General features: G+C 42.0%; 1 protein-coding gene across 2 annotated transcripts in view; it reads left to right on the forward strand.

The window, feature by feature from the left end:
* The first annotated feature begins 9,947 nt into the window (after positions 1-9,947).
* Positions 9,948-26,602, forward strand: part of LOC103012694 (plasma membrane ascorbate-dependent reductase CYBRD1) — a 34,224-nt gene continuing 17,569 nt past the window's right edge. Inside the window, exons 1-2 of one of the 2 annotated variants that reach the window (XM_007183266.3) lie at positions 9,948-10,240; positions 24,897-25,105. In XM_007183266.3, coding sequence (XP_007183328.2) covers positions 10,048-10,240; positions 24,897-25,105 — 402 coding nt within the window. In that variant the 5' untranslated portion in view covers positions 9,948-10,047. The remainder of the gene's footprint in view (positions 10,241-24,896; positions 25,106-26,602) is intronic. The other variant, XM_007183267.3, reaches the window with a different exon arrangement.

Below are 26,602 nucleotides of genomic sequence, written 5' to 3' on the forward strand. Positions count from 1 at the left end.
GTAGAGCCTGAAGTTCTGCATTTCTAACAAGCTGATCCAAGGACCACATTTTGAGTAGCAAGGACCTAGAACACTGACCTCTCTTCTTTCCACATGCAGGAGGTGCTTTTGTCCCATGATAGTGGAGAAAAAGTAATTTTTGAAAGTGGTAAACTATTTAAACATTCTGTGCCTCTGTTTAATCACTTTTTTGATAAAAATAATATTACAGGTAAAGTCCTTTTCTTCAGGAGGAAATGAGCCTTCCAAATGTCTCAATAGCTTATCCACATAAGGTACTTTTCTCCACCCTATGTGGTAAACAGAAATCACAAAAGGAAACTGTAGGAATCAGTCTAATATATCAATAATCACAATAAATATAAATAGATTAACTCACCTATTAAGAGATAAAGACTAGCAGAGTGACTTTTTCCCTAACATTTTATTATGAAAATTTTCAAATGTGCAGAAAAGTTGAAAGACTTTTACAGTATACACCCATATACCCACCACCTAGATTCTGCAATTAATATTTGCTGTAATTGATACATCACTTGTCTCTCCACAAACTGACTTTTTAAAAAAATCCAGTTATATGCTGCTTACAAAAGACACATCTAAAAACAACAGAAATTTGCAACTATGTGTGGTGATGGATATTAACTAAACTTGTGGTAATCATTTTTAAATTATATACATAAATCATTCTATTATACACTTAAAACTAATACGATGTTACTTATCAATAGTAAATGAATAAAAAATAAATTATAAATAAATAAATAAATAAAATATAGAACAGAAAAGTTAAAAAAATGGGATTCAAAAGTCATTTGCTGGAAGGCTAATGATGCTACCCATCTTGTGAAGTCCTATCCACGTTATCAGCTGGATATACTAATTGTTCAAGGAAAAGATGACCAGTTCCTTTCAGATGGACAGTTACTACCTGAAAACTTCATAGCTGCCTGTACAGAAAAGAAAATCCCTGTTGTTTTCAGATTGCAAGAGGGTTATGATCATAGCTACTACTTCATTGCAAAGTAGCTTCATTGCATAGCTACTACTTTATTACCAATCACATCAGACGTCATGCAAAATACCTGAATTCCTGAAAAACTTCAGATAAGAGAATCTCTTCAGGATTACAAAATTGTAATAAACAGAATTACAAGGAAAAAAGATTTTAAAACATTGGATTTCTTAATGCTAAAAATGCTTTATTCTGTAGTTGATTCACCCTCTGGATAAATATAACAAACCTGAAAAAAAAAGTCATTTGCAATACCATATGATATCACATATGTGGAATCTAAAATATGACACAAATGAATCTATCTATGAAACAGAAACAGACTCACAGACATAGAGAACAGAACTGTGGTTGCCAAGGGGGAGGGGAGGTGGGGGAGGGATTGACTGGGAGTTTGGGATTAGCAGATGCAAACTATTATATATAGAATGGATAAACAACAAGGTCCTACTGTATAGCACAGAGAACTATATTCAATATCCTGGGATAAACCATAATGGAAAAGAATATGAAACAGAATGTATATGTATTTATAACTGAATCACTTTGCTGTACAGCAGAAATTAATACAACAATGTAAATCAACTATACTTCAATTTTTAAAAAGTCATTTGCACATCATTTTATCTTTATTAGGAGTTCTAGTTCTATGTGTTCAAAATAATGGGGAAATACTGACAAATAAAAAAGGATTAGGTTTATACTCAATAATTTGAAGATTCTTCCTTATAGTATCCATAGTCACTACTGGCCTTCTCAATCTTTTTTAAAACATGGGATTACAAAGGAAACCAGCTACACTGAAGAGGAGTTATCAAAATTTAAAAAAAGAACAATTTGTGATACAATAGTATATGTGCTTCATTCTTGTTGCATTACAAGATCTAGCTGCAGGCTTAATAACTGTTGTTACTCTGAAGAAGTGCTGAGCACAGATGGAAAGTTGAGATACCCGCAACAGCTCTCCATGGGACATGAGAATATCAGTGATTTCTATTGGTGACAAAATCACAGCCACTGCGAATAGTAGTGGAGCTTGTTGTCTGCATTCATAATTATAGAAATTGCTAAATTTCAGTTACAAGTTAATGAAAATAAAGGTGCAATTTTTCTCCCATTCAGGTTTTATCCATAGACATCAGGTTAAGAACCCCAGACTAGTCTGAAGCCGTCCTGTCACAGATCAGCAAACTGCCTCCCAGTTTTGGGCCCGTGTAAATTGTCTGATTACACAGCAGATTGAAATCCTGGAACAATGTATGTTCACTTATTCCAAACTGCTTCATGTTGAGAGGAATCTCAAGGCTCTAGGCTTGGAGCAACATATAAATGACAGAAGCCATGCTAAATTTATTTTGGTACAAAAGTAAAATTGGTTATACCATTTGGGTTTTCTCTTTAAAAAAGAGCTTTACCTGCTACCAGAAATTATAATCAAGGTTTCCCAAGATTCGGTGAGGTCTGTCTAAGCTGTTTGCAGATAAAATTTGATTAGTGAAATATTTGGCCAATTAAGAAAGCCTCTCTGGTCTGCTTTCAGAGTTCTTTTTTGGACACGATCCCTTCATACTTGAATAAAATCCTGACATCTGTGAGCCAAAATTCTGGAAATATATTTCTGAGACACTCCGTCTGTGAACACCCTTTAAAAAAATGCATCAGTGACAGAGAAGACTGTAATTAGAGCACTTATTCCTATTATTACATAGCCAAACAAGGAAGCATTCCATAAAAGTTCTCCAAAAGTAAACAATGTTTTTGGCTACTCGTTAATAATAGTATAACCCAGTTCTTCACGTACTATAAAGTCCCATCCATATAGTCCAATGTGCTTGTAAAATTTGATTTATGTGGAAGAAAGCTTTGTCACAAGAAAAGTGTTCCAGCGCATTCTTTCCTTTGCTAATTCTCTGACTTGATTTTAGGCTCTCTATTCTAACCTTGTCAGTCTGTCAGTCAGTCCAGGAGTGTGTTTTTAAACGCCTTTTCTCTGTCAATGACTGTTCTAGACTGTATTAACTATATTTTCTTCCTTTCCATATTCTTTTTTTCCTTCCAGTTTTATTTAGATGTAATTGACATAAGCACTGTATAAGTTTAAGGTGTACAGCATAATGATTTGACTTACATGCATCATAAAATGATTAACACAAGCCTAGTGAACATCCCTCATCTCATATAGATCTAAAATTAAATAAATAGAAAAAAAATTTTTTTTCTTGTGATGAGAACTCAGGATTTGCTCTCAACTTTCATATATAACATACAGTGGTGTTAATTATATTTATCATGTTGTACATTACAGCCCTAGTACTTATTTATCTTGTAACTGGAAGTTTGTATTCTTTTCTGTATTCTTTTATTTAATTAAATTTTTAATTGAAGTATAGTTGTGCTAATTTCTACTGTACAGCAAAGTGCTATGTTGTGCTAATTTCTACTGTACAGCAAAGTGACTCAGTTATACATATATATACATTCTTTTTTATATTCTTTTCCATTATGGTTTATCCCAGGATATTGAATATAGTTCCCTGTACTATACAGTAGGACCTTGTTGTTTATCCATTCTATATGTAATACTTTGCATCTACTAACCCTAAACTCCCAGTCCATTCCTCCTCCCCCTTGGCAACCACAAGTCTGTTCTCTATGTCTGTGAGTCTGTTTCTGTTTCATAAATAGGTTCATTTGTGTCATATTTTAGATTCCACATATAAGTGATATGGTATTTGTCTTTCTCTTTCTGAGTTACTTCACTTAGTATGATAATCTCTAGTTGCATCCATGTTGCTGCAAATGGCATTATTTCATTCCTTTTTATGGCTGAGTAGTATTCCATTGTATATATGTACCATATCTTCTTTATCCATTCATCTGTTGAAGGACATTTAGGTTGTTTCCATGTCTTGGCTATTGTGAATAGTGCCTCTATGAACGTAGTGATGCATGTATCTTTTCGAATTATAGTTTTGTCTGGATATATGCCCAGGAGTGGGACTGCTGAATCATATGGTACTTCTATTTTTAGTTTTCTGAGGAACCTCCGTACTGTTTTCCATAGTGGCTGCACCAACTTACATTTCCACCAACAGTGTAGGAGGGTTCCCTTTTCTCCACACCCTCTCCAGCATTTGTTCTTTGTAGAATTTTTAATAATGGCCATTCTGATCAGTGTGTGGTGGTACCTCGCTGTAGTTTTGATTTGCATTTCTCTAATAATTAGCAATGTTGAGCATCTTTTCGGTATTCTTAGTGCTCTGGCATTTGGGGCCTTGTGGTCTGGAAACCACCCCTCCCAGGGTTAAGTAATTCCTGGAGATAATTTGCCTGCCAGCACACCTTTTTGTGCAGACTGACCACTTTGGAGTCTATCCCCCAACTCGGCTCCTTTCATTAGACCCAGGAGAAGAGGAAGGTGTGCGGAGAGCAGAGGGAGTGTGGAGAGCACCTTGAGAGGTGCCCAAGGAAAGGCCCAGCTTGATAGAGCTTCTTCCCCATGTCAGGGGAGGGGGCGTAGGTTAGACCAAGGCATTGCTTCTGTTCCTTCCACACTACACTGCTTTGTAAGATCTTCCTGACCCTTTGATTATTATTTTTTTAATTTAATTTACTTTTTGACTGCATTGGGTCTTTGTTGCTGCGTGTGGGCTTTCTCTAGTTGTGGCAAGTGGGGGCTACTCTTTGTTGTGGTAAGTGGGCTTCTCATTGTGGTGGCTTCTCCTGTTGTGGAGCCTGGGCTCTAGGTGCACAGGCTTCAGTAGTTGCAGCACATGGGCTCAGTTGTTGAGTTACCGCAGGCCCTAGAGCGCATGGGCTCAGTAGTTGTGGCGCGTGGGCTTGGTTGCTCTGCGGCATGTGAGATTTTCCTGGACCAGGGATCGAACCCATGTCCCCCGCATTGGCAGGCGGATTCTTAACTACTGCGCCACCAGGGAAGTCTCCACTTAATTTTTTTTTTTAATTTTTATTTATTTATTTATGGCTGTGTTGGGTCTTAGTTTCTGTGCGAGGGCTTTCTCTAGTTGCGGCAAGTGGGGGCCACTCTTCATCACGGTGCGTGGGCCTCTCACTGTCGCGGCCTCTCTTGTTGAGGAGCACAGGCTCCAGACGCGCAGGCTCAGTAGTTGTGGCTCATGGGCCTAGTTGCTCCGCGGCATGTGGGATCTTCCCAGACCAGGACTCGAACCCCTGTCCCCTGCATTGGCAGGCAGATTCTCAACCACTGCACCACCAGGGAAGCCCCCCCAACTTAATTTTTGAAATCGCTTCCATCATCATCCCGTCAGAGTTTGGTGAAACAGAAATCACTTAGGAAAGAGATTGGTATCTCTTTCTAATCATCTTGCATCTCCCTAATCATCTGGCAAGATAAAATTACAATGGCCCTATCTCCTCAGCCCAGACATTAGGAGTGGCATTTAGCTGAGGCATTCATCCAGACAGAAGAGAAATAGGATAAATTCCTCAATTCCCCAATTTTCATCTACCACCTTTATTCCATAGGTTAGCAGGAAATAACCAGGTGAAGAAGAAAGGAAAGGGGCTTGATCCCACCTAGGTGCTGTTTATTATAGAGCCCTCCTCCCCATGCAAATTTATAAAGCCAAGGTTAAAACATAAACTCTTTCAGGGTGAGGATTTTGTCTTATTTGTTGCTGTTCTTCCAAGGTCTGTGTTCTAAAAATGTGCTGGGATTTGTTTTGAGCAGGTGTAGTAGGACACACAGACACAAAAATGATTGCCACGAAGGAAGAAGTTATTTTCTTGTATTCACAGTGCCGTAGGAGCAAGAGGCACAGCACGCCATGCAGGGCCACACGGGGCCACACAGGGAAGCACCACAGATGAGCAGGCAGAGAAGGGAACTGCGGGCAGGAGTTTTTGTTGTGGTTTTCAAGGGAAAGAATGAGCGAAGCAAGACAAGCAGGTGGAACAAACTTACCATTGGATAGTTTGAATAATGTCGGCGGGCTCTGCTTGTAGGGGTGTCCTCAGTTGGCTGGCACCTGGCCCTGTAGTGATGGGGCAGGGGATGGTGTCCCTAGTCTGGTAAAGTCTGGAAGAGAGTTACTTCCTGCCTCTTCCCACACTGGGGCTCCTCAGGCTGTGCCAGATACAGATGAAATCTTTCCTTGCTGCCCTCTTAGGGCGGCTGGACTCTGGGAGCCTCAGGTGAGGGAGGTGGTAGAGGTGGGCTCCACCGTCAGAGCGGGGGGCCAATCTCCTCAGCAGTTCCCTCGGAGGAGAAACACCTCAGCAAAGCAGACATTTGGTTTGTGCCCTGAAGACAACACAGGAGGAAAGAATATTCCTCCCATTAACGTGGATTTGTGTTCTTTTCAAAACTGTAACCCTTGTTTTCTTTCCCTAAGGAGCCTTTGAGCACTGCCTGGGCTTGGATTACAGCATGAGTCACGACGTGAGCTGTGAGTCACTTTATCTTAGTCATCTGAGGCAGCTTTCTGATCCCCAAATCTCTGGTCTAGTAGAAGAGAAGAGAGGAAGATGTGTGAGCTCACTTCTCCTGCTTGTGATTTTTCTCTTGCTTCATATATTCCTCCTTTCATAGTATGTCCTAAGAAGGCACAGACAAGGCTGGGGAAACAGTAGTATTAGGCAAGGGTGTTTTTCCACTTGTCTCTGTCACGGTCCTGAAGGAAACAGCTGGTTTGCACAAGGTCTTTCATTCAAGAGAGTTTAATAAGGGGACTATTTACAGGGGTGCAAACAGACTCTCCTGTCTGTTTGGGTTACGAACCCCACAAGGAATGGTGAGGACCAGGGACAAGCACGAGCCGGCAGCCGATACCACGCGCAGGCCTGTAGAAGGGAGGGAGCATGGTGTTACTGGTCCCAGGGAGAGCTGTGGCTGGGGAAGAGGGGACACTCAAAAGTCCGCATGCAAAGAGGAACACAACCACTGTAAAAACCATGGTCTGGCAAGGGGGCATGGTGGGATAAATAGGTCGATGACTCCTCTTTCTTCCTGACCTCTGATCTTCCAGCACCACCCACTGACCAAAGTCAATTAGAAGCCAGAGGACTAGGAGTCTGTCAGGGCACAGGGCAAGGCCAAGAAGGGTGGAGAGTGGAGGGGCAAACAGAGTAACCAACACACAGTCAACATTTGAATGTTTAAAAAATGGTCCACTTACTCCAGACAGCAAACCACTAAGTACAACTTATTAGACTTTACATTAGAATACTGGACTTCTGTACGCGCCAAAGAAATGCAACACTGCCTCGTGGAAGATCAGCAGATAAATGGCAAACAGGGCCCCTGGTTCCTGATCTCTTGATGAGTGGGGTTTAGATTTTCTCTCCCTGGCCCTTCACAACTCTCCTCACTCTGCATTTTGTGTCTGTCAGGGACAATAAATATCTGTGCTAATATATACATGTTTCTAGAATCATAGGTTTTTCAGAAGGCTATCTTGTTCAATGCCCCACCCCATCCCCACACATCAGGCAGCCCTTTGATAGCATTGATGTAAAAAGTACTTGAGTAAAGTAACGTTGTAAACTTTACAAAGTACTTCACAAAGTATCTGAGTAAGTACTTTGGTGGCAAATTGTTTACCACCCCCTGAGGGAAACTTATATGACAATTCTGTTTTTTAAAAGTTGTTAATACCAAGCCACAACAAACTTTATTAAAAAGTTTCCTCTTTCAAGTGACAAGTTTTATCAAAGTTAGGTCCTTAAAGGACAACTTAAAAGTTGAAATTTTTCTCAGTTTAGCTGGTAACTTCAAGATGATTCAACATCATCCGTACTATTTGGCCATGTTTTCATTCTCCTGAGGTGTTTTGTTAAATGGAGTCTGGAATCCCACAGATTCTTCTTTGCTGCTGCTGCAGAGTAAAATCAACTCGAGGGTGGAGTGAAGGTATTGGGCTAAGGGGGTGAAGAAGTTACCTGGGGACAAGAAATAGATACTTTTAGGGAGAAGAATAGGGACACAATGATATTGTTGTTAAAGAATTACTAGTTAAAGGTCGAAGAGGAAGAGATACAGCATAAAATTAAACAGAGAATCTTTGTAGCACTCAGGAACCCAAAAGGTCTGAAAAAATAAAACTGGAAGATTCAGTGATAGTTTCTGTTTATTCCTATGGATCTATTCTCGCCCTTCTCCACTCTGCTGTGTCCTGGAGGCTGACCTATATGAGCTACATTGTCTTCCCTCTGGGTTTCAGATTAGCTTCAGCCATTTGGGACCAGGCAGGAGATTGGAGGGGAAGAGAGTAAGGCTGGAATATTCATGCTGCCTCCCGTTCTTCCTCCCTGTGGGGTCCCTGCTGGCTGACTGCATCCCTCAACTCAAGGCCATAGCCTCAGTCAGCCTGCCCTTTTTACACTGTTCTCTCTCTCTCTCTCTCTCTGTCTCTCTTTCTCTCTCTGGATTTCAGTAACCCTCTCCCATTCAGGCCTGGGCACTGCAAAACCCTTGTGGTTTCCCACATCCTGCCTGCAACTTTGTAAGTAGCCCTGTTTGTTATTAAATTGCCCAACTGGAATGAGCCATCTGTTTCCTGCCAGCACCCTGACTGACACACTCAGTCCCATTCTTCTCCCAACATTTACTGAGTAGCTACTATATTTGAAGGAAGAATAAAATGATAAATTAGACAGTTACTACTCTCAAGGAGGCTGTCTGGGGAGTGGAGACAGCCACAGGAACAGATGGTTATATCACATCTTGATAAGTGTTGCAGAGAGGCACTGGATGGGGAGGTGGGTGGAAGTGTAAAATAGGGGCATAGGCAGACTCAGGGAAGGTTTCTTGGTGGAGCTGGGGTTGGGCAATTTTAGAGGCAGGGACATGGGTAGGGAGTGGTGAGGAGATGGGAGAGAAGCCATAGACATCAGGGCCAGACCGTAGAAAGCCTTATACTGTGGGTAGGGGTCCTTCTTTTCTACTTGTTTACTCTTTCTTTTTCTCCCTTTCTTTTTACCAACAAGGGAAAAATAGTGACATCAGTGAAGTCTGCAGCCCCTTACTCTTAGACCTCAATCTTGCCCCACTACCAGTGCTTGACACTCCTACTTCCTTGCCTAAAACCTGTCTTTTCCATTGAAAATCACTCCCATACACCTCCTGCATATTCTAAGGCCTTTCAAAATGGCAAGATGACAATTTGGTAAACCAGTCCTTGGAGGTGAGCTACAGGAGAGAGCTAGAAGTGAACGTTCCCAAGTGCATTCTAGGAGCCCTAACAGCCAGAGCCCCATTTTCTTTAACAGCAGTTGATAACACTGACACTTTTCTTGTCCAATGGAGAAGGGTGAACTTAATGTTGGAAAGAAGGCAGGGAGTGAGTGAGCTTCACTCCACCAAGGTGGGGCTTTAGTTCAAATAGGTTTGAGCAGGTGGCACTTTTAAGATCCATTTTTATCACATATGGACAAGTCCAGGGTCCAGGAGGTATCTGCCTTCTCTCTCTTAAGCGCACACTGCCAGTAGTTTCCTTGCTAGGTAAGGCCAGGTCCACACAGTCCCAAAGTTTCCTCCTTGCTATCAAAGACAGCCAGTCCTCTAGAACTGCAGCTCATGAGGCTTCGTTAGTCAAAATCACACACACAAAGCCACCCAACGGACCCCTCTCTTCTGTTCACCGAGAGTGCGCACCACTGCCTCCCCTCATATAAGGAAAGAGACACGGGAAGAGTTAAAAGAAAGTGGTGGGTATGGAACCCTCAGGACTCTCGCTCTCAGCAAGTAACCGGATCGGTTACTCGAGCTCTCTGCAAGCACGCGCTCCGGGCCAGGGGCGGCCACCCCACAGGGAGAGCTCCGGGCTGCCACTAGAGCCCGAGGGTGGGGCTAGTCTCTGAGCACGGGCCAGCTGCCCGCCCCCTGGAGGCCCCGCCTCCCAGACAGGCACGCGAGAAAGCCCCTCCCCCGGGCGGAGACAGCTCCTAGAAGTCGACTCCGCGTCCCGCTGCTGTGCCAGTATTCAGAGGCCGCCGCCGCTAACCCCTCGCGGAGTTCCTGTGGCTACCACCGCGCGGAGTATGGGGCGCTGATGGCCATGGAGGGCTACAGGGGCTTCCTGGGGCTGCTGGTGTCGGCGCTGCTCGTCGGCTTCCTGTCTGTGATCTTCACCCTCATTTGGGTCCTCCACTACCGGGAGGGGCTCGGCTGGGACGGGACCGCGCTCGAGTTTAACTGGCACCCTGTGCTCGTGGTCACCGGCTTCGTCTTCATCCAGGGCATCGGTACTGGCACCTCCTGGGAGGAGGCGGGGAGGCAGGGGCCGGGAGTTCCCGACCGAGTTCCAACCGAGTGGGGTTGGGCGAGGGAGGGGGTGAGGGAGCAGCGCGCGGCGGCCCGGGAGCGGAGTCGGCGGGGCGCGGGGCTGGAGGGAGGTGGGCGGGCTCCGAGGCCCGGGGGCCGCGGGCCGGGCCGACTTAGGCGAGCGCGGGAGCTGCAGCGCTGGGGCGGAGCGCGCGGGGCCGGGGTTTGCGGTGAGACGCGTGGCGGGGTCGGCTGGGCACTGCCGCGGCGCGGAGGGCTGGCCGGGCGCGCCGGCCCGGCTTGGTTATTAACTCTTTGCTGCGAGTGGTTGCGATGCGACACCAGACGACACCAAACGCGGGAGCGGAGGAGAGATGCGGGAGCGTGGTGCGGCCCGGCAGCCCACGAGACCCCGAAAATCGCCCCCTGCGGACCGAGCCTGCGCCATCACAGGCGCGGAGGCCTCTTTAGGCGACCCCTTTCGTTGAACTTGCTTCAAGGCTGCGGGTTAGGAGAGGAAAGCAACGGGGGCGGGGGGTGGTGCGGTGAGAATGGAGGGGCGAGAATTTGCCTCTTCTTGTCTCATCCTCAGCCCTGAGCGAAGGGGCCCGTCAGCGGGTAGCCGGGGTGAGTGAAGGAAGCATCAGCTCTGGTTTCACTCCTAGAGCGTTAAACGCAGTCGAGCCGAGAAGCTGCCAAGACTCATAAGGGTGTTTCGCTGCCCTGCCTGGTTATTGGACAGTCTTGAGCCCGACTTGTTTTTGTGGCTGCTGCCCAGAGAAAGTTCCCCTGCGGGGCTTCCTGTTGGGCGCTAGCCCGGAATGCGGGGCCAGAGATGCCCGAGGGGGGCCCGCGGCTGCTAGGCTGGGAGAGATGCTTCTGCTTGGAACATCTTTGGGGTTTGCTGCCTCGGCCTGCAGCCTCTGGGATGAGGCTGGCACGGAGGGAGCGCTCAGCGGATGGCAGATTTTGTTCTTGTTTTTGAGATATAATTGACATATTAGTTTCAGGTGTATGACATGATTATATGTGGAAATGTATAATTAACATCCATCACCTCACATAGTTAGAATTTTTTCCCCCCTTGGGATGAGAACTTTTAAGATCTAGTCTCTTTAGCAATGTTCAAATCTACAGTATAGTAGTATTAACTGCCGCCATCATTCTGTACGTTACATCCCCAGGACTTATAACTGGAAGGTTGTACCTTTTGACCACCTTCACGCATATCCCCCCTTACCTCCTCTCTCCGTCAGTGTCCGGTTTTGTTGTCTTTGTCTAGTGCTGCTCACAATGTCTTGACAGCTCCCTTTCCTTCAGCTGCTATTGAGCTGGAGGAACCTCTAGCTAGTGGTGCAAGCGCCATTTATTTGTAACCGCTCTCCAAAAAGTGAAGTCAAGGCCTTGGCAGAGAAAGTATTTAGAACAAGGCAGAAAGTAGTGGACTGGAGTTATGTCGTAGAAAGTAATAGAGAGGAGTGGAAAGGACTTGGGAAAGAGGTGCCCACCAGCCGAAACCTCTAGCCTTGCCTCTGAGCAAGCTGCCTTTTCTCCACCAGTATTTAACTTTCCACAAACAAACAAGAGAACAAAAAAGCGCCGACCTCGTTCCTAAAGAAAAGATTTTTGTTTCCATTTAAAACGTGGGCAGCAGCCTTGGCCAGTGTGGCTGGCGTGGCTGGCATCCTCCCACTCTGGGAGGTACTGGAAGCTGTTGCCAAGGCCCAGCTGTGGTTCTGAGGCTTCCCTGGTGTGAGATTGGCACCCGGGTGTGAGTACCACTGGCTGGCTAAGTTATTCGTTGCGTGTTTTGCCACTAAACTAAAATGAGAAAAACATACTCAAGTTCCGAAGTCGCTGTTGGCAGAAGCACTCTTTCCTCTGTGGTGGAGCCCTTAAGTTTGGCCAGAGCTGTCAACACCTTTTGTTTGCTGACAGCAGTAGGAGCAGTCTCTTCAAGCCAACTCCTCAGAGCAGCTTCTAATACTAAGAAACTTTCCGGAGGGGCTAGAATATCTTCTCCTCACCATGGAGGGTAAGGGAAACACAGGTGATAATACTTGTTTCTTGACTTCTAAAGAGGAGACGGTCTAACACTTATTGAGTGCCTTCTGTGTGCCCCCTAAGTGCACTATTTCACAGATATGTAAGAGTAAACTGAGGCACAGAGCAGGTGCTACTTCTGTGTAGCACTACTACATAGACGTAGTGTGTTTCAGGGGCTTTATTTTCAAGGTTCATTTCTCTGCTTTTATGGCAATATGCTTATTTTCTGTAAGATATTCTTTTTAGAGAAGCAAAAAGCTTCATGTAAAATGCACTTTGAAACTCTTCGTTCATGTTAGAGTCCATTACAGTTTTCCTAAAAGAATTTATAATTTGTTTAAACTTTGGACTTTTCTTAATATGTTTATATTCACTTTGGGGCAAAAATGTGTGCATGGATATTTTGGAAATTTTCATCTGCTGCTTTTATTTAAGCTTAACTCCTGTATTTGTATTAGTTTTGGAATGTTTGTCCTGTCAACATTACCCATCCTGTTTACTATTTGGATTCCAGATATGTAAAGCACTTTAATCAGAAGACACACTTATTTTTAAAATTTATTTTATGGAAGTATAGTTGATTTACAGTGTTGTGTTAATTTCTGCTGTACAGCAAAGTGATTCAGGAATACATGTATACATTCTTTTGCATATTCTTTTCCATTATGGTTTATCACAGGATATCAAATATAGTTCCCTGTGCTATATACAGTAGGACCTTGTTGTTTATCCATTCTATATGTAATAGTTTGCGTCTGCTAACCCCAAACTCCCAATCCGTCCCTCCCCGACCTCCCCTCCCCCTTGGCAACCACAAGTCTGTTCTCTATGTAGGTGACACATTTAATTGACATGAACGTAAGCTTTCTCGTACATATAGGCACATGCATAGCACTCATGAGTTCTTGCACGTCTTGGCCTACCTGCATGTCCTCACATCCAGCAGTAGGAAGCCTCCAGGAGAAGGACTAGGAGTAAATAGTTGACTTTATAGGCCGGGGGAAACACACATGTTACAGACTAGCCATGTTATAAAAGCTTTTTTTACTGTGTATAATTGCTTCAGGGAGCAAATTTTTAGGCTATGTTATTTCAGATCTCTAAAAGTGAACGTGATGTAATTGAGTTCTGTGATACACAAATGTTCAGAGATGAGAAGGGAAGGCCAAAGTACCGTTATTACTCTAAGCATAAAATGCTTTACAAATGCAAACAGTAAACAATATTTAAAACTATGTGAGAAAAAATATGTGTCCTTTGAAACACCTTTAAGAAGTAAGCTCTGAAGAAAGCAAGGGTAACGTAGAAGTTACAAAATAAATATCTGTGTGTCTTTTGGAAAATATTTGTGTTCTAAAATAAAGTATAAGAGACTACAGGATAGTTAAAACTGAAATAAAATTTTAAACTAGTAGGAAATCCAGCAAACATGAATGAGGAAGTTTCAAAGAGAACTTTAGAAGAGCTTTGTGCTTCTCTGAAAGGACTGTTTCCCATGAAATAAGTATACTGCCAGGAAATCAGAGAAACAAAACTTGAAAAGGCCACAGAAAAGACTGAAACAAATAAATGCTCTCAAAGTGGCTGTTGATCTTTTAAAAGGTTCAGCAAGGTGGAATGTGTTCTTTAGGAAAAGGTAGAAAATTCAAGTATATAAATTTAGAGAAAAGAAGTCTCAGCAATTCTATACTCTTTACTTTTCCACATGTAGGACTCTTTTGACTGTATAAACTGAAGGAAGAGAAATTCAATAGTATAATGATCTCAAGTTGGTTTTGTGAGAGCATATAACTTCATTTAAGTCACATTTAAAAGAATAACAAAAAGAAATTAAGAGTAGTTCTTAAAAAGCAAATGGGATATCCTATTAATGTATCTAAAAGTGACCAAATTCCAAGATCACTTAAATATACTTGTAAAGGCTCTTGGGGTAAAACCTGGCAAAGAATAGAATGGAGAAAGTGCCCCAAATACCTACTCCAAAACCAGCCTTTGGGACACCATAGATAATTAAACCTATCATTCATAAAGAAATGAGGGTTTTTACAGAGCATAAAGACACAATTCAAGACAACCCCAAGCACATTTTTTTTTGTTATAAATAAGTACATGTAGATCTCTTTGTAATACAACTAATAAAAATGTTTTAGACATGATTATTTTGCTCACTGTTGTATCCCCAGCATCTAGAATAACACCTGGAACTGGCACAAAGTAGGCCAATAAATAGTTGTTGAATAAATGAGTGATTATTTCAGTACCTTCGTCAATTGTTAGTAACAAAATGCAATTTTACAGCCACTCATTTGTGGTGATAATAGTAGCGTCCAAAGAAAAAGTGCCCTCCCTTCCCCTCAGTGATTCTGCTGTTTACAGCCGGTTTGGAAGCACTGCTTTAGTCAGCCTCAGGGGAGAATGGGCATCATGTTATATTGGAAGCACATCTCTACTCTAAAGGCCTCAAGCTCATTAGAATGTTACTGCCTAACTACCACCTGTGCCTCCTCACTCCATCAATTCTCCCCTTTTCCTTGTGCATCAAGTTTCTCCCCCATTGGATTATTTTCAATGTGTTATAATTTCTGTCATCTTTTTAAAAATATTTATTTATTTATTTATTTATTTATTTATTTTTGGCTGCGTTGGGTCTTCATTGCTGCACGCGGGCTTTCTCTAGTTGTGGTGAGCAGGGGCCACTCCTCGTTGCGGCGCACGGGATTTTCATTGTGGTGGCTTCTCTTGTTGTGGAGCACGGGCTCTAGGTGTGTGGGCTTCAGTAGTTGTGGCATGTGGGCTCAGTAGTTGTGGCTCACGGGCTCTAGAGCACAGGCTCAGTAGTTGTAGCGCACAAGCTTAGTTGTGTATCTCTTGCAAATACTCTATGGACCTGGTTTTCTTATCCCTGAAAAAGATATATAGTGAGTTGAACAGTGGCTCTCAAAAGATATGTTCAAGTCCTAATCTCAATGACCTGTGAATAGGGCCTTAGCGTCTTTGCAGATGTAATTAAGGATCTCAAGATGAGATCAGCCTGGATTCAGGATGGGCCCTAAGTCCAATAACTGGTGTCCTTATAAGAGAAAAGAGAAGGAGATTTGAGGCACAGACACACAGAGGGGAGGCCATGTGAAGATGGAGGCAGAGATTGGAGTGATCTGTCTACAAGTCAAGAAATACCAAGTATTGCCGGCAGCTGCCAGAAGCGAGGAGAGAGGTATGGAATGGATTCTCGCTCAGAGCCTCCTGAAGGAACCAGTCTTGCCAATACCTTGATTTTAGACTTCTGGCCTCCAGAACTGTGAGAGAATACATTTCTGTTGTTTTAAGTCACTCAGTTTTGGGTACTTTGTTAATGGTAGCCCTAGGAAACCAATACAGGATATAACAGTTACCACTGCACTCTGGGAAGCCCAAAGTATGGTATTTCCATCAGGTTTTTACAGACTTTTTGTTGTTCTTCCCAGTCCGGACACAGTTTACCAATCAGAGGCCAATTTTATTATAAGCAGTGTTGCCTAATAACACTGGTGAGAAACCTCTCTGTTTACTAGCTCATTTGACCAAAGGTCAGATCCTCGTGCAGCAGGGTATAGGTAGGGAATCGGAGATTGCCTGCTCCTGGCAAAATAGGAACCTCTTAGCTCCAGCAGATAGTGGCTATGTGGGGATGCCCACAGTGGCCAGAGTTTCTCATTATCCAGGAAAATCTAGATTTTAAAAAACTGGTTCAGTCTAAAAGTAAACAAGCCACAAAACCAAAATATAACCCCTAAATCGTGCTGATCAAACAAAACACATCTGTGGACCAAATCCAGTATATATCTTCCAGTGACTTCTAGAGTTTTCTATCTTGACTTGGTGGGGTTTTAAACTTTTCCCTTAAAGAGTAGAACAATCTTCCCTTTTAAGAAAGATAGGGCTTCCCTGGTGGTGCAGTGGTTGAGAATCTGCCTGCCAATGCAGGGGACATGGGTTTGAGCCCTGGTCTGGGAAGATCCCACATGCCGCGGAGCGGCTGGACCCGTGAGCCACAATTACTGAGCCTGCATGTCTACAGCCTGTGCTCCGCAACAGGAAAGCCTGCGATAGTGAGAGGCCCATGCACCGCGATGAAGAGTGGCCCCCACTTGCCACAACTAGAGAAAGCCCTCGCACAGAAACGAAGACCCAACACAGCCATAAATAAATAAATAAATAAATAAATAAATAAATAAATAAAAATTTAAAAAAAAAAAAAAAAAAAGAAAGATAAACCAGAAATCTTTGTTACAACTGTTTTTCTTCCTATGGAAACTTTCTTAAAAGATCAAAACAGGCTTTGAAATGACTGCAGACTTCAGCTGTACTTTTCTTTCTTTTAATTAATTAATTATTTATTTATTTTGGGCTGTGTTGGGTCTTCGTTGCTGGGCGTGGGCTTTCTCTAGTTGCCGCGAGCAAGGGCTACTCTTCGTTGTGGTGCATGGGCTTCTCATTGCGGTGGCTTCTCTTGTTGTGGAGCATGGGCTCTAGGTGCGTGGGCTTCAGTAGTTGTGGCACGCAGGCTCAGTAGTTGTGGCTCGCAGGCTCTAGAGCGCAGGCTCAGTAGTTGCGGCGCACAGGCTTTGTTGCTCTGCAGCATGTGGGATCTTCCCGGACCAGGGCTTGAACCCGTGTGCCCTGCATTGGCAGGCGGATTCTTAACCACTGCTCCACCAGGGAAGTCCCAGTTGTACTTTTCTAAGTCTGTTCATTAATTCATTCATTCGATTTCTTCATGTATTATCCTATTTATTTAATTAGCATGCATTTATTAAGCACTTACTGTATGCCAGACAGTGTAAAACAAATAAGTAAGATGCAGCCCTATCTACAAGTTGTTCTCATTTGAGTTTGTTAGAGGCGAGTTATGGTTTTCTTTTAGAAAACCTGAGCCCTAAATTTTTTTTTAAATTTTATTTATTTATTTTTGTCTGTGTTGGGTCTTCGCCTCTGTGCCAGGGCTTTCTCCAGTTGCGGCAAGCGGGGACCACTCTTCATCGCGGTGCGCGGGCCCCACACCATCGCGGCCTCTCTTGTTGCGGAGAACAGGCTCCAGACGCGCAGGCTCAGCAATTGTGGCTCACGGGCCCAGCTGCTCCGCGGCACGCGGGATCCTCCCAGACCAGGGCTCGAACCCGTGTCCCCTGCACTAGCAGGCGGACTCCCAACCACTGCACCACCAGGGAAGCCCGAGCCCTAAATATTTAGAGCTGTCTAGGACTTGAAGTTGAACTCCTAATTTTAGAGATCAAATGCCTAACCAGGGTTAAACCACCAATGATATCAGAGCCAATACTAGTTCTAATGTCATAATATTGGTATGAGGCATAAGAAAATATAGCTGGTGTTTCTGGGTATTTGTAAACGTCTAGCCAATTAATTGAATTTTTCTCTTTTCATACACTATTTCATACCAAGTAGGTGCCTTTGTGAGGGTTTTAGTCACTTCAAAGAGATGCTTCTAGTGCCAAGTTGCTAAAACAAATCTTCCAAATCATCCAGATCACTTCTTTCATTTGGATTCTCCAAAGGTTTTCAGTTTCATGATATTCATGCTGTGAGACAGTCTGAGAGCACAGGCATGTTTCAGAGCTCAGATTCTCTTTGGTAGCCACTGCAGGAATCTTTTCAAGAAGTGTATTTAAAGAGGGTTCTCTGCTTTTACATTTAAACTTGAGGTCCTTTGGACTGAGTCAGGTGAATTCTTAGGTGCACAGGGAAATAAGTTGCAAATCTTGATAATCGTGCTTGGAACATTCTACCAAGGAGGTCAGAGTAATACATTATTCAAAGTGTTAAGAAAAGTGTAATGGGCACACCATATTTAAGTAGAATTTGTAAGTGTTTTAAAATTCCAGTGTACTTCAGTCTCAATAACTTACTCTTATTTTATTTTGGGGTTCACTTAAAGCTTACCTAAAGCTATTAAGTGGGGCCGAGTGCAGAATACTTTTTACTTATTTGAAGTATTTATTTACTCATTATTTATAATACTTATTATTTACTCATTTTTTTTAATATGAATTTATTTTTATTTATTTATTTTTGGCTGCATTGGGTCTTCGTTGCTGCACGCGGGCTTTCTCTAGTTGCCACGAGCGGGGCCTGCTCTTCGTTGTGGTGCACGGGCTTCTATTGTGGTGACTTCTCTTGTTGAGGAGCACGGGCTCTAGGCGCGTGGGCTTCAGTTGTTGCGGTGCATGGGCTCAGTAGTTGTGGCACGTGGGCTCAGTAGTTGTGGCTCACAGGCTCTAGAGTGCAGGCTCAGTAATTGTGGCGCACGGGCTTAGTTGCTCCACGGCATGTGGGATCTTCCCGGACCAGGGCTCGAACCCGTGTCCCCTGCATTGGCAGGAGGAATCTTAACCGCTGCGCCACCAGGGAAGCCCAACCATTTGGTTTTATATGAACTAATGCTTGGGTCAGCAGTTGAGGTTTTGATTTGTGCGTTTTAAAAGAGGATCTGCTCATTTTCTGGGAAATAATAAATTACTATACTTTATCAAGATTTGTATATTCAACACATACTTACTGAACTCCTACTATGTGCTAGGCTCTGTGCTAAATGCTGGGATCTGACAGTGAACAAGACTGACGTACTCTCCTACCTTCGTAAATCACAAGATTTAAACACAGAAGAACTGGATTCAAATTGTTTTCTATGTTTGGGGACATTTCTCTCCTTCCAAGTGCCCTTCTCCCCACATTCACTTTGATAAATTCTAAATTTGCATTGCCTGCTGTGAGACAAATTTGTATTTGTGGATTTTGTAATGGTATATGGATGGAAAGCTGTTTTGTAATGGTATATGGACGGAAAGCTGGTGTCAAACCAGAGATTACATCTTGAAGAATATATATTTCACATATTCCTGAGTTGATTATGCTGCTAGGAACTGAGAAAATTTCTAGTAATTAAATTCAAGTTACTTCATTTTTCCCTTCATTGTTGAAAAAATAATTGTACACAGGTATTGATTTCTTTTCCCTTTCCTTCCTTCCTCCCTTCCTCCCTCCCTCCCTCCCTTCCTTCCTTCCTTCCTTCCTTTTTAAGTTTATCACAATAGCATGTTCCACCACCAATAATTTTTCTTTTAGAAAGATTTAAAATGTATTTTTCACATTATACGTGTTCATGTTTTCCCCTCATTTTCTGGCCCTTTTGCCAACTAGGGCCTCTAACAGAAAAACCCTTGTTTCAGTCACAAGTAGCTGTTTGATAGCATTTTCCCTCCTCATGGGCTTATGAGACCTTTTTCTTCCTTCTCACTGAACCTCAGGAATGGTGTCTAGGTAAGTGCCAAGCCAAAGAAGCAAGAAATATTTAAATTCCACTCTCCAGGCAGTTTATACTACTGTTGAGAAGAGCTACTTGTTTAAGAAATGTGGTTGATTTGCTAAGGTTGCCCTTTCTCCTGAAGTCCACCGTATTTTGGTTACTTACGCATTTTACAAAGCATGTAAACACCTTATGCAAATGCAGCCTTTTGCAGTTATCCTCCATCTATCCAGAGAGCATTTTGAAACATAGTCAGCTACCCCGCAGAACTTCTCTGTTGCCAGGATAAGTGCTGAAAACTCCATGCCGCACTCCTATGAGAGCTGCTGAGATTTCCACAAGCTGCCTACTTAGCAGTTGAGACTAATTGGCTACTGGGTTTGCAAGCTTACAGAAATATTGTTCTAACTTTAAAACTATTATGAACTCTTTCAACCATACAGAAAATAATATAACAGATCCCCATGTACTCATCGCCCAGATTTAACAGATGTTAAGATTTTTGCCATCATAAAAGTTTATAAACTTAAATAGAACTTAAAACTGGTAGGAATAACAGATAATGCAGGCTGATGGAGGGGAGAGATTGGAGGCAGGCACCCTAACCTGAGCAAGAAACTAAAAGAGGAGATAGAAAAATTCTACACTAGACCCAGGGACTAAAAGAGAAACGTAATTGTCTGGGCCCGTTTGGATCAGAGGCAAGTACCTCTCCTGCTTCAAAAGTCCCTAGGGGCTTTCTCTTATAGTAATAGGACTGTGTTTTGTTGATAACCCCCAAACCATCAATAAAAGATTAAATTGTGTTCCACTCATGCTATTGCTAGAGAAGGAAAGCTAGTGTGCAACCAATTTGAAGAACATTTGAGTAAATGTGAAAAGTTTAAAAATCAAGTTTTGACACTCAAAGAGGGTAGACTTCAGTTTTTTGGAAAATTTGACACATTTCTCTGTGGTGCCCATAGTATTGAGAAGAGTGAAAATTCTTCACTGGGAGCATAGTTGTCTCTGAATTTTGGGCAACATTTTTAAGGTACTTTTTATTGAAGAACCGCATGCATGCAGAAAAGTACCTAAATCATAAGTGATGTGTTTTCATCACATGAACACACTCATGTACCCATCATGAAACAACATTCCAGGCACCCCAGAATCCCCTTGGTAACCCCTGTAACTCTCCTCAGTCATGATAACTATTCTTGATTTCTAACATCCGAGGTTAGTTTTGATTTTGGAAGTTTTTGATATAATATGACCCAGACTGGGGAGGAAAAGCTGTTTTGATTTATTGCTTATAATTTGCTATTTGAGCAAACATCCTGGGTATTTCCTTTTCGCATGTGGATGTTCAAGTTCCCTCATCTAAGATTCCTTCCCCTGGGGTGGTGCCTGGAGGATATAATGATGGTGACCATGATGGTCATAACAACAGTGATATTAATTTAAAAACGCTAAATGATACTGAGCAAACTACTTCACATCTCTGTGCCTCTGCTTCCTGCTCTGTGTAATGGTAATAATAACCATACCTTCCTCACACAGTTGAGTCGAGGATTATAATGTAAACATGTAAAGCACTTAGCATGGTGCCTACTACCTTGCAAGGGCTCAGGTGTTGTGTGTGTGTGTGTGTGTGTGTGTGTGTGTGTGTGTGTGTGTGTAATAAATGAGGCTAAACCAGGAGAAAGGGAAATGCGTTACTAGGTTTTTGGGTTTTTAAAATAAATTTATTTATTTTATTTGTTTATTTTTGGCTGCGTTGGGTCTTCGTTGCTGCGTGTGGGCTTTCTCTAGTTGTGGTGAGCGGGGGCTACTCTTCGTTGCGGTGTGCGGGCTTCTCATTGCGGTGTGCGGGCTTCTCATTGTGGTGGCTTCTATTGTTGCGGAGCATGGGCTCTAGGTGCACGGGCTTCAGTAGTTGTGGCACGCAGGCTCAGTTGTTGTGGCTCGCGGGCTCTAGAGCACAGGCTCAGTAGTTGTGGTGCACGGGCTTAGTTGCTCTGCGGCATGTGGGATCTTCCTGGACCAGGGCTCAAACCCATGTCCCCTGCATTGGTAGGCAGATTCTTAACCACTGCGCCACCAGGGAAGCCCCACGTTATTAGGTTTTAATATTTTGTAGATTTTTATTTTACTGCTGCCTGATCACAGATTGATTGCAAAAAACTCGATTGTGTAGATAAAAGGTTACTAAGTCATTGGGTAAAGAGGCATTTGCTTTCCTTAAAAACTAAAGAGTCATATAATTATGACAGTGAAATTTATTTTACTTCAACTTTTTGTTGAAGTTAGTAAATATTGGAAATAATCTGTATGTCAATTGTATGTCAACATACAAGTGATTATTATCTAGAAAATTCAATATGTATGAGAATATTATACAGTCCTTAAATTCATGTTTTCAAGGATAATTTAATGATGTGAAATGTTCATGATATAATTTTAAGTATAAAAATAACTTAAAATGCAAAAAACAAACCAAAACCAAAAAACCCACTAGATCATATAGGGTGTGCCGCTGAGTCATCAGAGGAGAAAAAGCATGAGGAGGGGAAACCATAGTGTTAGAGTTGACATCAATTTGATTTCTGGACTTTGATCAGTCTGCAGAAAGTGCTTTACATTTATTTATTTAAAAAATACTTAAGGGTCACACACACACAAATAAAACTACTGAAATCCGAAAAAGGTCAGTGGATTATATTGACGTCAGTTTCCTGGATGTAATACTATACTGTAGTTACGTAAGATGTTACCACTGGGGGAAACTGTGTGAAGAGTATATGGGATCTCTCTGTATTATTTGTTACAACTGTATGTAAATCTACAGTATCTCAAAATAGTTAAAAAAAATACTAATGGAGCTGCATATATATTTTGAGCCCAGGGCTGTCCTAGGCTCTGGGGATACAAGGAAAAACAGCAAGACACATTTTTGCCTTCAAAGAGGATGAAGTAGGGATGAGAAGGGGCCTTGAACTAGCTTTTATTTTTAATTAATTAATTAATTAATTATTTTGGCCATGCGGCAGGGCTTACAGGATCTCAGTTCCCGGACCAGTGATTGAACCCAGGCCATGGCAGTGGAAATGCTGAGTCCTAACCACTGGACCTCCAGGGAATTCCCTGAACTAGCTTTTAAAAGTGTACCTTTGGGGATTTCCCTGGTGGTCCAGTGGTTGGGACTCAGGCACTTTCACTGTCAGGGCCCAGGGTTTGATCCCTGGTCGAGGAACTAGGATCCCACAAGATGTGCGGCATGGCCAAAAAAAACAAAGTGTACCTTTTAAGGTGTTGTGTTAAATGGTTTGAAAAAATTTGTTGAATATAGAAATGATTGTCTACAAAGTTTCCATATCCTCAAGGAAATATAATCAATCAACATTTATAAGATAGCCATATATGCACTAAAATTAGTAAGTGGTAGTCCTTCAGAATTTGGATTACATAAAAGGAATACTGTCCTAATGGTGAGGCCTGTCAAGTGTTGGAATGGAACCAAATAATAGGAAATTGACATCTTGTGCTGAAAGCTCTAAAGAGGCTGAATTCACATCTATCTTTGTAGGTTTTTTGTGTTTCTACCTGAAAATGGACAAGATAATCTTTTACATTTTTATGATCCAATTAAGTTTCATATATTCAAATTATAAATGTCTTTGAAGGGAAAAGGCAGCATCAGGGTCTGCTTCTTCTTTTCTGGAATTAAGAAATATACATGATTCACTGCTGATATAATAGAATCCATTTTCCAAGGAAGTATTCTTTAAACATTTTCAATCCGCCATATATTTCCAGATATCTAAATTTTCCCTGACATGGACTGAAGGAGTGGAATGAGGGTGGGTTGGGGCAGGATATTGTCTTCAGAACAAAAATTAATTGCATGCTGGGTAAGGTGGGTATATAACCTATTGCTTAAGCCAGGACACTAAAAAAAAAAAGCTTTTTAAGTATCTTTCTGTTGAAGTTTAATCTACATGCAGAAAAGTATACATATAAATGTATAGCTTAATGAATCTTCCCTCAGTGATTACCTACATAACCAACACCTAGTTTGAAAATCAGATTATTAGCCGGAGCCCAGAAATCCCTCGTGCATTCCTCTCCAGTTGCTATAACCCTTCCTCACAAGGGCAACCAATATCTTGACTTTTCTTATTGCAGAGATATGTGTTGCCTGTTTTCATACTTCGTATCAATTGAATCATACAGTATATACTTGTTTATGTCTGGTTTCTTGGCATTGACATTATAGGTTGGTCCATATCATTGGGTGAAGTTCTAGTTTTAGTTCATCCATCCTCTTTGCTGTATATTATTCCATGATGTGAATATATCACAATTTATTTATTCAATCTCTTAATGATGGACATTGGGAAGTTCCCAGGTTTTGGCTACAGTGAATAGTGCTGTAATAATATTCTAGTAACTTGTCTTTTGGTGAACTTATATACATACTTCTTTGCGGCATATACTCAGAAGTAGAATTACTAGATCATAAGGTATGAATATGTTTTGCTTAAGTAGATGCTGCTAGTTTTCCAAAGTGTTTGTTCTCATTTAAACTCTTATCAGCAGAACATGAGTGTTCTGATTGTTTCACAACCTCTCCAATACTCAGTGTTTTCCATATTTAGCCATTCAGATATGTGGTAGAGGTATTCTCATTTCTCTGTTGACCAATGAAGTTGATATCTTTATTATGTTTATTAGTCACTTGGATATACTCTTTTGTGAAATACTTGGATATACTTTGTCTATTTAAATCTTTGCGCATATTTTTCTATTGTTTAGTCTGTCTTTTTCTTGTCAAATTAAGACACTTATATGAAGAAACCAGATCATAAGATTAAGAATTTCATTTTGGACATGTTGAGTTTAAGATATTTGAGAGGCATCTATGTGGAGATGTCAAGAAGCCATTGGATTATGTGGGTGTGGAGTTCAGAAGAAAGTTCTGGGCTGGAGATGAGAATTTTGGAGTCCCTACCATGCAGGTAGCATTTTAATGAAAGAGTGAATGAGATCACACAGAGAGAGAGCAGAGAGAGGAAAAAAATCCTAGGACGGAGCCTGAGAGGCAGCAAGGTTCGTTCGTAAGTTGGGAGTAAAGAAGATTCCAGCAAAGAGCCCAAGAAGGAACCACTGAGAGGCAGGGAAGAGGGGGGAAGCAGAAGCCAAGAGAAAAGTGTTTCACAAAAGGGAGTGTTCACTGTGTCGAACTGTTCATCTTGTGTTGATTAAAAAAACAGCACCACTACATTCTGTCCCCTTTTGTCTCTTTTTAGCCATCATCGTATACAGACTGCCATGGACCTGGAAATGCAGCAAGCTCCTGATGAAATCCATCCATGCAGGGTTAAACGCTGTTGCTGCCATTCTTGCAATTATTTCTCTCGTGGCTGTTTTTGATTTCCACAATGCCAGGAACATCCCCAATATGTATAGTCTGCACAGCTGGGTTGGACTGACAGCTGTCATTCTCTACATCTTACAGGTCAGTATCTCAGTGTATTTCTAAACAAGATACAAAAAGTAAAACAATTCAGATACTTTCGATGTTTTCCATTCATTCATAGTTTCTTGGAAATCATCTCATTCCCACTAGTCACTGTTCCATTTGTTTCCATTATAAGTATTTTCCCCTGAGGGGGCATCAGAACTGCAGAATTCAGTTATGAGCTTGAATGTAAGGGTTTAAATATGGACATATGTATGTAGAGAAATTGCCATCTCATAATATCTAGGCTGCCATTGTTTGGACTTTAAATTCCATGTGCTGGATAAACTAGCATAGGCAAGAGCTATAGATTTCTTTCTCACATTCTCTGTCACTTCTATTTTCTAGGTTTAACTTTATGAGTAAAGAGATGAATTTTTACGTCTTTGTTAGATTTTGAAGGCTCAGTGATTATTTTATTTTCATTTCATTTATTAAATTGTCTTCATTTACTAAAAACACATACTCTTTTTTTAAGTATTTATTTATTTGGCTGTACCAGGTCTTTGTTGCCACATGCGGTCTCTTAGTTGCGGCATGGGGGATCTGATTCCCTGACCAGGGATCGAACCCAGGCCCCCTGCATTGGGAGCACGAGTCTTAACCACTGGACCACCAGGGAAGTCCCCAAAAAACACATACTCTTAAGAGCACTATATTTAAATGTAAGTTAACGGAGTGAGATAGGAATTTGGCTGTTCTAGATCACAAAAGTAAAGGTTAATTTTTAATGTTTTTGGTGTTAACCATTTTGTTGAAAAATCTTTGTCAATTTTTTGGACAAACTATGTCAATTCACTTTCATTCCTTAGTACATATATCCAACTCCTGATTGGGACATCATTGTGAACTTACTTTTCTGTGGATATAGGAGAAGAAACTGGAGTGAGTTCATAAAACCTCAAGGCATATTTTAGAATATATGAATGTATGACCTCTTTAAAAAAGGATCTCTTAGCAGACATTTATTTGTCATTTTTCTGCTTCTTCAAGTAAGGTTTTTAAAGCCTTAAGCCTTTTTGAATTTTAACTAAGTAAAAGTTGATATCTATATGGACACTATTAATAATTTAAGTTTGCATTAGCATGCCTGGAGGTAGGGATTGGCGGATTGAAAGGTGCCAGACAGAAGGGGAGCATAGGGAGAACCCTGTATCAAACATGATCTTACTGATCAAGAAGGAACAAGGAAAATATCTCAAATTGGGTGGCTGAGCCTAGCCCAGATCTCCTGCCCTCAAAGTTGATTTTCCCTTGTGTTCTCATCTGGGAGACAGCGTCCTCCTCTGCTGCCAGCTGGTGGACCCTCTCCCTTCAGAGAGTAGGATGGCAAGAGCAGGGGCCATTGAGATGCTGCCAATTGCTTTGGGGACCCTCTTGGTCTATTAGCATCTCTTCGGGACTTTCCTGGCTTTCTGTTCTGCTTTCACCAATTTGTTCCCCTCACTTTGCCTCACCTCCTTTGTGCCACACCAGAATGCAGGATATTACAGC

Source organism: Balaenoptera acutorostrata, chromosome 8 (assembly GCF_949987535.1).
Source record: "Balaenoptera acutorostrata chromosome 8, mBalAcu1.1, whole genome shotgun sequence".
NCBI lineage: Eukaryota > Metazoa > Chordata > Mammalia > Artiodactyla > Balaenopteridae > Balaenoptera > Balaenoptera acutorostrata.